This window comes from Actinia tenebrosa, unplaced genomic scaffold (genome assembly GCF_029948245.1).
Source record: "Actinia tenebrosa isolate PJP-AT-01 unplaced genomic scaffold, QUT_ActTen_1.0 PGA_scaffold15__27_contigs__length_11533743, whole genome shotgun sequence".
Classification (NCBI taxonomy): domain Eukaryota; kingdom Metazoa; phylum Cnidaria; class Anthozoa; order Actiniaria; family Actiniidae; genus Actinia; species Actinia tenebrosa.
Genome location: NW_028292575.1, coordinates 1,004,829 through 1,020,238, shown reverse-complemented (window position 1 = coordinate 1,020,238; position 15,410 = coordinate 1,004,829). Strand labels below are relative to the sequence as shown.

The 15,410-nt window shown below is 36.7% G+C and overlaps 2 protein-coding genes and 1 long non-coding RNA gene across 5 annotated transcripts in view; 2 read left to right on the top strand and 1 right to left on the bottom strand.

Moving 5' to 3' along the window:
* Nucleotides 1–1,314, top strand: part of LOC116290291 (uncharacterized) — a 36,785-nt gene extending 35,471 nt beyond the window's left edge. For all 3 annotated transcript variants that reach the window (XM_089030221.1, XM_089030220.1, XM_089030218.1), the window contains exon 32: nt 90–1,314. In XM_089030221.1, coding sequence (XP_088886347.1) covers nt 90–187 — 98 coding nt within the window. In that variant the 3' untranslated portion in view covers nt 188–1,314. The remainder of the gene's footprint in view (nt 1–89) is intronic.
* A 306-nt stretch (nt 1,315–1,620) lies between these two features.
* Nucleotides 1,621–4,249, bottom strand: LOC116290289 (uncharacterized). Its single transcript, XR_004196435.1, has 3 exons — nt 3,905–4,249; nt 3,664–3,793; nt 1,621–2,013 (listed from the first exon to the last, which is right to left on the bottom strand). It is a non-coding gene; the product is annotated as an uncharacterized LOC116290289 (long non-coding RNA).
* Nucleotides 4,250–4,458: 209 nt separating this feature from the next.
* Nucleotides 4,459–14,352, top strand: LOC116290311 (uncharacterized). Its single transcript, XM_089030224.1, has 8 exons — nt 4,459–4,544; nt 5,326–5,415; nt 7,573–8,689; nt 9,081–11,027; nt 11,938–12,036; nt 12,110–12,196; nt 12,512–12,612; nt 13,140–14,352. The coding sequence occupies exons 2-8, from the start codon at nt 5,401–5,403 to the stop codon at nt 13,158–13,160; spliced, it is 3,387 nt and encodes a 1,128-aa protein (XP_088886350.1). The 5' UTR covers nt 4,459–4,544; nt 5,326–5,400; the 3' UTR covers nt 13,161–14,352.
* The last annotated feature ends 1,058 nt before the right edge of the window (nt 14,353–15,410 follow it).

Below are 15,410 nucleotides of genomic sequence, written 5' to 3'. Positions count from 1 at the left end.
TATTCTTATTCTAGAAAGCATTACAAAGAGATCTAAAATTCAATAATAATTAAGTCAATTCTATATTATTATTTTTCTCCTCTCAACAGAAAATGCCAAAAAGAAGGCCCAGCCAGTTCCTGGGCATGTTAAAAATCTGCGAGAAATGTTTGAGACTCGACCTGTACTGGAAAACACGGATTGTTAAGCAAGATGTATTCCATACTTTGATTTAGTTAATTGGATACCTATATTAAGCAGGCACCGTTGGACCTTATCTGGTATATATCTTGATAGAGGGTTTCCATACATTGTTTATGATAACGCTTTTATAATCATGATAATTAGCCATTAGATTAAGATAAAAAGCCTGGGCCGACTTCTCATCGCAGTGCGTAGTGGGACAGTCGTCATAATGCAGTTTTCGTATGACTGTGAAAAGTTCACGACACGAACACGATCGCGACACAGCAAGGGATACGCCAGACAAATCACATTGCACGAGAATTTACTCTCCATCCAATCAAATACCCGGAACACGGCATAAACACGGCGCGGACACGGTCACGCCAAGATCACGGCTTTTTTAGACCAATTATATTGCGCGTGAAAAAAATCAGCCAATTAAAATTCTAGAAAGTATCACGGTCACGGCACGTCACGCTTACGGCACTGAGCTTTTCACAGTCATACGAAAACTGCTCTATGTTCCCTCAAACAGTCCCACAATCACTGTAATGTCAACTCGACCCAGTTTTTCCTCGACCTCGGAATTGCTAATTAGTAATCGATCATATGTAAAGACAGACCACATGTCAATCAACATGTTTATAGCTATGTAAAAAACACCGTATCATTAATAATATATTCTTAATCATTATTAATATATATTATCAACAGTATCTGTTTATAGTGTGAATATTTCATTGGAGATATTAATTTATCTGAAAATAATCTGTAACTAAACGATTACATCAACCCAAGATGTTTGCTCGTCGTAGCTAGAGTTCCTAAGTTGGAGGAGCGAGTACACGCGTTTTGGCGGGAAAATTGCCAATAAATCCACAGGCAGCCCAACCACTCCCCACTCCTTCCTGACTACTCCCGTTGTGTGACAGTGATAATGGAGTAGGAGGAAAAGATGGACGGAAGTAAAATGAGATGAAACGAAAACTCGAAATCCTTTTCGCGCCCTGCAACGCTTGACCTACAATTCCAAAATGAATACTTTTTTTTAATTCATAATTTTTTTTCTATCCTTTTTCGCATTTAGTTTTTGTAGAATTGCCAAAATATAGTGAAAATATATCAAAATCATTAAAGCGTCTTATGTCATTTGTTTGTTATGAGTTTTCCTGTAAACAATACGAGAAATGGTTCTTCACACCTCCAAATATGCTGGACAATAGAATAGAATTCATTATACGAACATGCAAGAATGTATATTCTTTATCACATCGTGGTCTGGTAGAATACAGTCGGTTGATGAAGCTTCTCTCGAGATTCGTTTAGTTTTTGGTGGTTTATTTTGATATTGGATTGAAATAATGGAGGATTTTGAAGCCTAAAGTTACCTCGAAGTATACTACCACTTAAGACAGTGTTTAAAACAACACATATGGAGTGAAGAGATGAGAGAAGTTTGCTAGAGAACATGAGGTATTTATAACCTGGTTTCGCCAGTAAGAAAAGAAAGAATTCTAAATCAAACAGACGGCGAGCGGCAAAGCGAGTGGTAAGTTGAAATTCAATTCATTTTATTAATCAGAAATAATAAAATAAAACATTCAAACCTGTTTGACTCCGGCCAAGAAAGGAAGCAAGGCAGTTTTTGCAGTGAGAGAGGTGTGTGTACCGACCGAAAGGTCCGACCGGTCGACAAGACACTTTGAATAAAAAATATATCACATATATACCGTAACATCTTTATCTAGATTTTGTATTTTTATCTTATACAAAATCATTCATACCTAATTTGCAAATAGCTAGCGTTCTCTCCATGAGCCTGCAGGTATTCGGTCAGCTGATTCATGCCTGAAAACACAATGTAAATTACATGGACTGTGTCCATCTTGTCTCGTAACGAAATACGAGACATTCTTGAGGGTTTAATGGTATTACAAAGAAAATTGCACAAAATTCCATATGACAATCTTAGTTATATTTTTATTGATGATGATCTACATCTGTTTCCATGAAAATACTAGTACGCTTGTCCCACGTGCTAATTTTATGGACAAACCATTTTAGGCATGACATGCCAAAGCATGTTGGCATATTGCAAAGAAGATTGCTTTCAATATAAAATTGCCTGATATCTGAAGTTTGTTTCTATCTATTGTTATTGTTGTTCTTAACATTTGGTCGAAAATGTTTTTGCAATATTTGTTAAAGGAAATTGAGGCATAATTCAGAGATGTAATCTGCATTCACAAGATAATCTTCTTCGCAGTGGAGGATCTAGGGCGGGTAGTGCGAAGGGGTCCGCTGTACCCGTTTTTTGTTTTTGTTTGTTTGTTGTTGTTGTTGTTGTTTTTTTTTTTTTTTTTTTGTTTTTTTGTTTTTTTTTTTGTTTTTTTTTTGTTTTTTTTTTTTGTTTTTTGCTTGTTTTTTGCTTGTTTTTGTTTTTGTTTTTGTTTGTTTTTGTTTGTTTTTTGTTTTTTTCTTTCCTCATCACTTTTTTTCTTCTTCTTCTTTGTAAGGTTTGAATTTTTGGATATCAAGAAAAATATCTTCTGTAGATTTGATTAAAAAGATTACAGAAGTTTTGGATTGTGTTCTGTTGATATAGCTTGTTTTTGGCGTCGTACTGGTAAATTGCGAAGCTCAAGTATTCCGAACAGATCAAGCCATCGCATGGACTACCTGTGTCGAAATGCACGCATGCGCAGTCTAGGTCTTGTCAGAAGAAGAAAAGAAGTGGAAAATCTGGGCCCCGTTTTGAAAAATCCTGGATCCGCCACTGCTTCGTGCAAGCACAAAATGATAATGCTACTAAAACAGAGTGCACACCATTCATCCGTGAAAAAGTCAACTAACAAAATTGTACAAATTAGGCAAAGCTTTGTAGGTCTACAGTCTGCTGAGGTCTACTAAACTTACTAATACTTCAATTGCACGTTACGTCATCGCGGCCTCTCGTGTGAGCGTTGGTGATGCCATTTAACAAAAGATTTCTTATTACAGCATCCATTGTAAGGGCACCAAAATGGCCGCCTTGCTTTTGTCTCTTAACTCTTTTGTGAATGCTTTTCTTACGAATTTTTCACAGATATATGGTGTGTACTCTGTTCAGAAGCTTCGCATATCTCTATTCGTTAGATTTTTAGTAATTTTGTTGGAATTATTTCTACAATTAATTAAACTTCTACGTCTTCGATCCAAGAATTAAATTTTAAAAAACCTTGCTAATTTACCTCCCTCTTGATCGGGAAATACTGAACAGCTTAAAATAATGGTTATTGGGAGTTAAGGGAAATACTAATACTTGTGATTGTACAAAATCTGTAGTAAATGACTTTCCATCCGGCCAAACACGGATGATATGACGCCGAAATGTCCTTACCGCGAATTCGAAGAATAGAATAACCTCAAGAAAATCCGTAGCATAGAGGTAGTTATACGATCCAATGTAAGGAAACAGATATTTTGTTTTAAATTTCGATTATTTTGTAGCATATATACCTGTGTTAATGATTATACTTTTGGAGCAGTTTTATCCAAATAACATGCACACTAGGACATTTCTTTTCTTTCAAATGGCGATAGTACTGAAATTCAGCTGTCAGTTCCTCGTATTATTTCTTGTAAACGCCTAATAGCATAAAAGAGATCTAATGGTTAGAAATTCTGCAATTTTAATGGGAGAATTTGACTTTGTGAAGATAAGAAATATTTATCGATGTCCTGGCTCTAAAATGCTTACCAAAGTGACTCCGGATCCTCTTTAACCTTAAGTTTATTTCTTTTGTTGATTGAGTGCAAGGTTCCATTGCAACATTTGCTGATATCAAGCTTAGAATTTTCACAATATACCAGTCTAAAATAATATCGCTTATGACTACTGATCTGTTATGAGTTTTCTATGAGTACCTAATTTTTTCTAAAGTAAATCTGATTTTTTGCGTACAACATTTCTAGCCGTCAAAACCTGAATATTTCATCTTGTAAACCAAACCCAGTTATTCTCGTGAATAAGACATTTAAACCCTGCTGAAATGAGGTATTTTTGATTTGTAAAATAAATTCCTTTGGCTTGCTCTGCAGATGCAAAGACATTCCTCTCAAAATACAGCTTTTTTTAATGCGTAGTAAAGAAAACCAAAAATTACACATCCCAGTGTGCGCAAAATTGATTAAAAAGAAAAATTATTTTTAAAAGATGTTTTGACCTATTGTTGACTCGAAATAGATTCAAACCATCGCGACTGTGATTGGTCAATCTGGAGCCTTGTGGCTTGGTACATCTAAATAAGGAAATGTTGGGAAAATATATAAATCCTTGAAAGGAATTTTGAATCACAAGTTTGATCGGATGGTTCAACAGATGCTTTCCGGATAAAAAGGTACGTTTTTTTTTCTTATTCCTTGTTGCAAAAAAATTCAAATATATTACTTGATCAAAAATGAACTACTCCACGAATCAAGTTAGGTTAACAGTTCAGATTGTATAGGTTATTTATTTTATTGTGTAATACATTTTCTCCTTTTGATCATGATATTATACGAAAATGGTTTTGTTTTAAATTTTGGAGTCTGATGCTATTTCACTTTTTGCTTTCAATCTCCTCTTTCTCCTTCTGGCCCCGTCTTTTTCTTTCATATTTTAGAGTCCTATTTGCAAGATAATTCTCGCTTTTCTTGAAGTAGATTCTTTTTCATCCAAATAGAAATCGGAAACCAGTCATATCGTTTTAATAAGCACACGTTTGTGTGTCTACAAGAAGTTATACAAAGAGAATGATGTAAGCAGATCGCCACGTGCTCAGGGCGGATATTCCTTTCTTGTTTCAATTTCGTACGATGTAAAGAAACGTTTCAGTAACTTTGGTTAGAATTTCAATATTGGATTAAAAACCAACTTTCTAGCAAATACTTGGATCAAACTTTAGACTTCAAAAGGTTTTTAGCTTAGGTTCTTTTGTTTCTTGTTCAATGATGTTGACAGCTGGTGTGAAGATACTCACTGTAGACAAAAGACAAAATTGAGTTATTCATTCCTCGACTCCCTCTTTAAAAATAGCTCCAAAAATCCTTATTTATTTCTACAAAATAACCAACCAAACATAGAAAATCCAAGATAGAAAGATATTCAAAATATTCACTGATTTATACTCTCTTTTTCAGGGATGCTATGAACTATTTACCAACATTCTCTGCGCATTAAATTATCTACCCTGCTTCCTCAAGACACACAGACCAATGGATCAAACACAGGTAATAAAATAATCAAAAACCAGCCCTTTCCAATTAACCACAACCTTCTTATTCAACTAAACACTAGTTATAATTCTTTTGCTTTATAAGTTTTAGCATTTTAGGCCTCTGCTTTTTTTCTCTTGATTTTTTTTTTTTTTTTTTTTTTTTTTTTTTTTTTTTTTTTGAAATCAGAGAATTTCATCTTAAAAACTCAGCTTTATTTGATTCTTACAAAAGCTGCATAAATTTAAATCTTAGACCATCTTGTCCAACCAGACTAGTTATATGTATTAGTAATGGAGATATCCATCTTCAATCTTAAAAGCCCAAGTTGATTAAAAACAAACCGTCTATCCTCGTAAACAAGTCAATAAATAAGTCAATAACAATTCAATATTCAAAAGTTTTATTTTTGCGGTCATTCTCAAAAATATTATTGTTCTCAACATGTTTCTAGTTGAAATCTTTTCTATTCGTCTGCAACTTAACAAAATTGCTAACCAAATCTCCTCTTGTGGGACAACTGCTAAACCAATAGGAATGACGGGACACGAAACTGCTTGTCACGGCATATGATAGCGATCACGCAACGCCACGTCACGGTTTTCCGATAGTTTAGTGAATTATTTTTGGTGATGACCAACTAAATTTTATTTCCGTTCACTAGCGCGACCATCTTGGAAAACAATCAATTTTTTTCGAATATGATATGCTGATTTAGTTTGCGGGCCGTCAATTTTTGTTTTTTTTATTTTTCGTAAGCATGAAAAAGCTACTTCATTGGGACGTCTCGCAACGACGTTTTTTCGCGATACGACTCGTCGATTTTTAATACACTATACCAGAGTCAACTTTTAGGTGCAACGTTCGTTCGAAAATCAGCATGTTACACGGAACGATTCTTAGCGATTTCAAAGCCACCTCTTGTTTGTTGACATCGCCTCACGAGTCTATGAGAGTATTGAACTGCATTTTGGGTATGCGTTGAGCGAAAAATCGTTAATGAAGCTGTTACACGAATCAACTTGCAAAAAAATTGCAATTCTGCGTTGCAAGTTTTTGAAGCTATTGTCAAACGCATTGTCAAATCCAAAAATCGTTCTACGTGGCATGTTACACAGCATCAATGTTTCGCGCAACAACGTATCGCGAAAAATTGTCGTTGCGAATCGTCCGGCCCGTGTAACATCAGCTTAACATGGAAACTTTTTTCCCTTGGAAAACACACATAAAAATGACAAAAACTTAGACATTTATTATACAGGACAAAATGATTATCGGTAAAATAATATTCGTATGATTGCACTTGATTAACAACACACGCAGCGGGAGTCTATCGATCACTGAGCGAAGGTTGACTACTGTATTTGATAGCAATACGTAATGATTGCTGAATATTGGTAAATGACATGTACAAACCCGTAAATTATTGATGCTCGCTCAAAGTAATGATTTTTGAACGTAACGTTGTTTTCATTCAGCAGACAGCAGGAATTTCTCTTGAATAGTATTTCTTTATTTTCTATTAAATTTTAAAAAAAAATAAGTGTTGTTGAAAAGGTGAAAAGAATTACCAAAATATCAGGTCTATCAAGTCACAAAAGTGTGAGAGTTTTGCAGAACAAAACATTATTTCATAAAATCTCAGGCGAAAGGAAAGGGGTACAAATGGGGGAAAAGTGGCTTTCTTCCTTGACAATGCATTGTCTCACGTAACATGATTGAACGTCACATATTATAGATAACCGCAACTCTCAAAAAATCTATTTATGTGTATTTTGTGATTGCCGGAAAGGAAGCAATTCTAATATCAATAGCTGATTCCCAGATACTGTAACTTAAACGTGAAGAACCACTTTATTTCTTTAAAGGTTTTTAGACACGAACAAAATCAAAAATAAATTTTCGAAATGATTTTAATTTGAATCAAATGTTTGGATAAAAGAGGTTTGTCATGAAGTCTAGAGGATCAAATTTTACTCAAAATTATGATATTTTAGTAAACAATGCAAGGTACTACACGAAACTCTTACTTGATTCCCACGAGTATCTCCAGAAGACTTAAATAACGTGTGAGAAAGAAATATGTACAAAAATACACAAAAAGCTACAGCAGTACCTTCTCCTCGGCCATGATTTTGTTTCTAAGAAATGCTTTTGCTAATTGCGTTGTAGGAACCAATTCAGAGTGACAGCAAAATAGACAATGAAGAAAATTTGGAAAACGAAGAGGAAGGAAGAGAAGATTTTCATTGTGGTAGAAGGGAAGATCATAGGCTCTCCAGTGAACTCGATGATCTTGATTCCAATCAAGTGAGGTTTGAGGAAAATGGCGAAAGGACTTCTGAAACTGGAGAAGAAGACAAGGAAAATCATGTGGGATTTGAAGATCATGAAAGACACTCCACAATAGATAATATACTCGAACCAAATGGAGTTGATGATGAAGAAGATAATGATGATAAGGATACTCCAACTCTTCCTGGTGATGATGAAACAGAAGAACAAGAAGAAACGCCTACTCCAGAACAAGACGAAGAGAATCCAGTGGAAGACGAAGAGGAGGGTCCGACAAGAGATAATTTAGACACCAAAGAAGAATCTCAGAGAGATTCCTTTGCTGAGTCTCAGCTTTCCGAAGAGGGAAGACCAGAAGAAGAAGAAAACGAGAAAGATATCATAAAGATCTTACAGAAAGAATCTCAGTACGATCGAGCTTCGTCATTCAGCTCTTTGTCCGTCAATATTGGTTCAACCCAACAAGATTCCGACTCTGAACTGCAAACTACTTCCCGCGCTTCGCCTGAATGCGACATTGGGGAAGAAAGTTTTGATAGAACGTCGGTGGACAACGATGAAAACGAGGAGGAAGAAGTAGAGGTAGACGCTGACGAGCTGCAAATAAATATAGATGAAAGCGAAGAGAAGGATGAATCTATCGAAGAAAGAGAAGGTCGACTTGTGAAGCAAGCTCACCACGATATTGCTCTAACGCTTGATACACAGGAGAAACCGGAAGACGATGAAGACAAGACCACTGCAAGCGAAGAACCGACGTCTGAAGACGACACCATGGCAACGGCTGACGCTGGTTTAGAAACAGCGGAAGACAAGGACGAATCCGAAGAGGAATCGGAGAAGGATGTTGAAGAGGAATCAGAGGAAGCTGAAAATGAAGTAGCAAGAAAGGTACCTGATGTATTAATGTCTTTTGAAAACAAAGAGGAAGAAGAAGAAGATGTTAGCGAGAAAGAAGAACAAGAAGAGACGAAGCCAGAATCTGCAAACAAAGGTAAATTAAACAGCATTTCTCCCTAAGAATTAACCTTAACAGTACGTAAACTACAAATTAAAATATTTTGTTGTTGGATCTCTGTTGTTGCAACAAGATTTCATTTTCGCTTTTTTTTCTTTCTCATTTGGTTATAATATTGCTCCTAACATTGCTAACATTGCTCCTTTCTGACTCCTTGCACTAAGCTAACTTATACTTTTTTATCTCTTAACGGACATGATGTAGCAGTGAATATAACATATGAACAAAGAAGTCTGGATTTCTATTTTATTAGTTGTGCATTGCCGTTTTTATTTTTACTCATCAAATATTAAAGTTTTTGTTATTTTTTTATATTACAACTTAAAAACAGTTTGTACAATCGGTTTTTTTGCTATCTCGCTATCAGACGACAACAATGAACCTTCATCGGAGAGGACAGAAACAGAAGCTTCAAGTAAGGATTTTGTTACAACTCCTGCAAGCGATAAAACAGCTAGAAAAGAGGTTGGGACGCAAGTAGGAGTTACAGTGAATGATAAGTGTGAGGGAACAGAGAAAAAACAATTTGATAATGATAACGATGATACAGAAGTAAATGCAAGCAAAGATGTCGTGACACGAGAAGAGCTACAGGTAACAGAAGAAACACAGGAAACAGAAGAAGCACCAGTCGAAACAGAAGAAACACCGGAAACGGAAGAAGCACCCGAAACAGAGGAAACACCGGAAACAAAAGAGGCACCAGAAACAGAAGGAACACCAGAAACAAAAGAGGCACCAGAAACAGAAGTAACACAGGAAACAGAAGAAATAAAGGAAACAGAAGAGGCACCAGTCGAAACAGAAGAAACACAGGAAACGGAAGAAGCACCAGAACCAGAAGAAACACAGGAGACAGAAGAGGAACCAGAAACAGAAGACACACCGGAAACAGAAGAGGCACCAGAATTAGAGGCAACACCGGAAACAGAAGAAGCACCAGAAACAGAGGTAATACAGGAAACAGAAGAGGAACCGGAAACAGAAGAGGCACCAGAAACAAAGGAAACACCGGAAACAGAAGAGGCACCAGAAACAGAAGAAACAGAGGAGACAGAAGAGGAACCGGAAACAGAAGAAACACGGGAAATAGAAGAGGCACCACAAACAGAAGCAACACTGGAAACAGAAGAGGCACCAAAAATAGAGGAAACACCGGAAACAGAAGAGTCACCACAAACAGAGGAAACACCGGTTACAGAAGAGGAACCGGAAACAGAAGTAAAACAGGAAAAAGAAGAGGTACCAGAAGCAGGAGAGGCACCAGAAACAGAAGAGACACAGGAAACAGAAGAGGCACCAGAATTAGAGGAAACACTAGAAACAGAAGAAGCACCAGAAACAGAAGAAACACCGGAAACAGAAGAGGCACCAGAAACGGAAGACACACCGGAAACAGAAGAAGCACCAGAAACAGAAGAAACACCGGAAACAAAAGAAGCACCAGAAACAGAAGAAACACCGGAAACAAAAGAGGAGCCGAAAACAGGAGTAAAACAGGAAAAAGAAGAGGTACCAGAAGCAGGAGAGGCACCAGAAACAGAAGAGACACAGGAAACAGAAGAGGCACCAGAATTAGAGGAAACACTAGAAACAGAAGAAGCACCAGAAACAGAAGAAACACCGGAAACAAAAGAGGAGCCGAAAACAGAAGACACACCGGAAACAGAAGAAGCACCAGAAACAGAAGAAACACCGGAAACAGAAGAGGCACCAGAAACAGAAGAAACACCGGAAACAGAAGAGGCACCAGAAACAGACGAAACACCGGAAACAGAAGAGGCACCAGAAACAGAAGACACACCGAAGACAGAAGAGGCACCAGAAACAGAAGAAACACCGGAAACAGAAGAAGCACCAGAAACAGAAGAAACACCGGAAACAGAAGAGGCACCAGAAACAGAAGAAACACCGGAAACAGAAGAAGCAACAGAAACAGAAGAAACACCGGAAACAGAAGAAGCACCAGAAACAGAAGAAACACCGGAAACAGAAGAGGCACCAGAAACAGAAAAAACACCGGAAACAGAAGAGGCACCAGAAACAGAAGAAACACCGGAAACAGAAGAGGCACCAGAAACAGAAGAAACACCGGAAACAGAAGAGGCACAAGAAATAGAACGAGAAGAAGAAAAAAAAGAAGCAACACCAGAATCGCAACAAGAAGAACAAAAAGCAAAAACAAAAGAAGAGGAAGCGAACGAGGTTGTTTACCACAGAATCAAGGAATACGAAAATGAAGTTTTACATCAATTTGAAGAAAAACAAAATCATTCTGTTCATCAGCCGGAGCTGCAAGCCCTAGGACTTGGAGGTAATATAAATCCTTCATCTATTAAACCATCAACATCTTACGCATCTTACTCAGTGTTCTCATTCAAAAAGCGTAGACAAAAGACTTCTGAACATCGTGGATTCACAAAACCTCAGTCATACAATCGCCATCCATGAAACGAACACGATTGTAATCATCATCTTTGGGCTCATCGGGATATTATTCGTTAGACTCGACTCGTTTATATTCACCACCACCAATGGATCTATACTGATATGGCATGAATACTAATCTACTCATCATCTTTGGACTCGTTTGGATGTTATTCATATTAGGATGTGTTGGGATGTTGCTCGCGACTCATTTGAATGTACCACCATAAGACACTCAATCCGACATGGATTTCAGTTTTTGTTTTGTTGTTGTTGTTACTTGAACGTTTTTAATTTTCAAGTAACAAGAGTTACAAAAAAGCTTGATTCAGGTTCTTAGAGGTGCTTAGAGCCAAAAACAGCGCGTGATAAGGTCTAATTCCATCTTCTATCTGCTGTTGGGTCACGAACATACACCTGTTTCAATAAACGTTGTCATCGCCAAAAGCGATAGGCAATATGCGAAAAGTTATAGGAGATAGGTCATTTCAAGATCCATCCAAGAATAGCTGGAATGACTTGTGTTTCTGCTTCTTATTCTCGTCAAGAAATGGACCTTAATGATGATACTGATTTAATGTTCTTGGTATTCAACGATGCCATTTCCATGTCGGAACGACCTATCACCTATCGCCTTTGGCGATGACAACCTTTATTGAAATAGGTGTATAATGATAGAACATTTTCCTTGGCCCACAGTCCTACAACGGTCTAATATACTATAACTATCCACCATACGTCATCCTTAGATAACAGGCTCTAAATTCTTGCGTTTTGTTTGATTATATGTCATGAAGACGACCACAGCGAACACACCAAAGTCAAAGAACTTGGGCGAATCTTCCAAAACAAGGATCCAAATGCCAAAGCTGTGTGTCCGAGGGAACCAAATACAAGTAAGATCTTTTCCTATAATTCAAGTCCTCGTGAAATCATCAGTCATAATATGAAAATTATACTTTTTTGAAGGTGAGAAGAGCCCAGTAAGTGTGAGTCGGTTTAAAGAGATGTTTGAACATGGAGAACCACTGTTGAGTCCAGCTGCTTATGGAACTGGTAAGTAAAGTGACGTCATGGCCGCCATGTTGGTTTTGACCTTAAGAAATAAAAAGGCCTTCACGTGGCAGTCATGATGACAGGAAAAAAAATTATGCGGGTTAAACAGGTTGTTATTCTCTTGGTGACCACGTCTTTTGTCCTCGTGCATGTGATGTCACAGCCGCCATATTGGTTTTGACTTTTAGGAAAAGATTTGACCTTCGTTAGCAGAAATCAATCGAGACTTGTGTTTCGAAAATAATGGTTTGCTCAATTCAATTTAATTCCTGTAACATTTCTTTAAGATGAACACTTGGTTTTATTTGCATATAGTTTCCGAAGAAGAATGCGCAAGTCCACGTCCAGGAATCGTAAAGAATCTTCGAAGTCTTTTCGAGAATCCAAAGAATTTTGAATGGAAGGAAACTGCCAAGGTAATGCTTGCTTGTTTTTTTTTGTTGTTGTTGTTGTTGTTGTTGTTGTGTTTTTTTTTGTTTTTTGTTTTTTGTTTTTTGTTTTTTGTTTTTTGTTTTTGTTTTTGTTTTTTTTGCATTCTTTTGTTTGTTTGTTTTGCTTTTTTTTTTTTTTTTTTTTTTTTTGTCGTTGTTTTGTTTTGTTGTTGTTGTTGCTTCTTTTTTTTTTTTTTTGAGTTTGCTGTAAACTATTTTGAATTTACTTATATGGTTGTTATGATGTTTTGTTGTTCGTTTGTTATTTCAAAGTTTGTTTGCCTTATTTGCCATTGGTTGGTTGGCTGCCAACTGGGTTGTTTCAGCTCAAAAAGGCGATGGGATGTTTGCCGGGTTTGTTGTTTGGTCGCTAGTTCAGTCTGTCTGTCGGTCAGTCGGTCGGTCGCGGTCGCTCCGTAAGTCGACGATTCACCATGTCAGTCGGTCTGATAATTAGTCGTTGATTGATATGACAATATATTTAACTACAAATTTTTCATCTACTTCAACAGAGCACCACAGTAGTAAACTAAAGCTTTACGAAAAGAACACTACAAAAAAAGCGTGGTAAGATGTAAGATCGACGCCATCTCGAAAACATCACACAACAAGAGATAAGAAAGGGCTTTTCAAATTATGAATTTATTCCAGATAACTTAAATGGTTTTTGTTAAATCTAAGACGTAAAGAGGACGAGATTTAGGATAAGAAGATTCCCGAGGAATGAATTTACAATCTTGAAGTATTAACCCTTTACCCGCCATAATGAAAGAGATTATTCTTCTCTGTCATAAGTGATTTCTATGTAGAAAAACATTTTTCTGGTGAGATTTAACCTTAAGTTTAGGAGCCCACGGTTTGGATTATGATTCTCAGTAATACTTCATTCTCGTTGTTGAACTTAATTCCCGATACATATCATGTTGTTTGGCAAAAAATATTTCTCCTAAAAATATATTATTAAAGGTGATGTAAAGCTCTGTTAAATATAGCCTCAATTTTATTTCAAACAGCAATGATGAATAAGGAATAAAATTTTAAATATGTAAAAAAAAAAGTAAAAATGTAACAAAATTCAACACTTCAGAGAATAACATCAAGTCAATTTGCCGCCAAAAAAAAAATGACTGGAATATGAATTGTAAAATTGTCAACTTTAAACTTAAATTGTGGATTTTTGAATTGTTTGGCATTTTTAACAGCAAATTTTTGTCCTCCCTGCATGGAGCCTAAAAGTTTAAAAGATTTCTGGGTTTGATGTGACGTCATAGCCGCCATGCTGCTTTGGTTTCTTTTGCCTTATCATTCATTCAACCAGCATGGCTACTATCTCTTTCGTTTTTCAGTTTCTTGGGAAGGATTGAAAAGCAGATAATCAAACAAAAACCAGACCAAGTCATTTGATAAGCTCCACATTTTTTTACTAGCTTTGGTTACCAAGCCTTGTGCGCGTATCGCACCTCTCCCCAAGCCACCTCGTCCGCATAAAATTGCTTGGTAGCCAAGCTTTGTGCAAAAATGTGGACTTTTTCAAGACGATCAATATATGGTTAACTATCTAAATCTCCTTAATTTTCAAGGTAAAATTTTCTTTTGAATCAAATGCTCAACCGGCATATTGTTACGGACCGGAAATAATGACGTAAAAAAAACGGTCCGGCTTCTTGTTATTTGCCGATAATGTTAGGATGTAATGAATATTAATAAATAAAGAGTCATTGTTAACTTTGTGGTGTTTTAACAATTATTATTATTATTATTATTATTACAAAAAAATTGAATAAACACTTAAAATGCATGATAAAAAAATAGAATCAAAAAGTGACATTCAACTTTAGTTGTTCGAGTAAAACTATTGCGCATGCGTGGATTCGCCTTTCTGATGGAGCACTGGTACAGACCGTCCAGCCTTATCTATCTGACAACAACCTCTGGGATGATTTAAGTCAGAGCAAGGATTTGCGGATAACTCGGGGCCATCTTGAAATATAGCTGTGTCCGAAGCGAGTAATTGTCCAAAGTTTTAAAAAAAGGTCTCTTTCATTGCAAGCTCACCGGTAGTCTCGCTTCGATGGAAAGGCACGGCTACCTTTCAAGATGGCGCAGGGAACTGTGAAAAGGACTATTGGAATTTAGATGAAGATCGATGCATAATATTTTTCCAAGGGCATTTTGGTTGATCAGTTAGATACATAGGCAGAACTCATTTCTTTCGGTCAAGCTAGTGCGCATTGTTTTAATTCTTCGAATAACGTTATCTCTCTCAAACCCCCTGATCAATAATCCTTTACCCATTTCTGGTTTGTTTATTATTAAACGAGAAAACGTCTTAATCATAGAATATGTTTAAAAGAAGATCCGTTATCTCTCGCAGTCAGATATTTATCTCTCGTTACCGTGTAGTGCAGAAGCGGGTTTTGTTGCGCAAATTCTCGCTGTGCGCCTCGATGGCACCAGCCGGAATTTTACCGCTGTTTTCACAGGAATAAAACAGAAAGTCCTCCAAAAATAGGCCATTAAAATCCTTCATAAATATCGATAACGCTTTAAACACGAAGATAATATTGAATATGGCGTTTGCTATAAATATGATTCGGGTGATATTCCCTGTTGAATTTTCGCAGTAACTCATTCCGATCATAACGTCTACGTAATTTCGTAGCAAAAATTCACAAATACATATCTGCTTCATTCAAACAATCAGTTCGCGCACAAAATTACTGCTTATCCAATCAAATTCCACGGACACAGCTCAGGATCACAGCAAGAGAAGTCGGTACCGT

What these genes read in the sequence shown, in the direction of transcription:
- LOC116290311 (XM_089030224.1), top strand. An exon ending in GCAAGCCCTAGGACTTGGAG is followed by an intron (nt 11,028 to 11,937) that starts GTAATATAAATC and finishes TATGTCATGAAG; the next exon opens with ACGACCACAGCGAACACACC. An exon ending in TCCAGCTGCTTATGGAACTG is followed by an intron (nt 12,197 to 12,511) that starts GTAAGTAAAGTG and finishes ATTTGCATATAG; the next exon opens with TTTCCGAAGAAGAATGCGCA.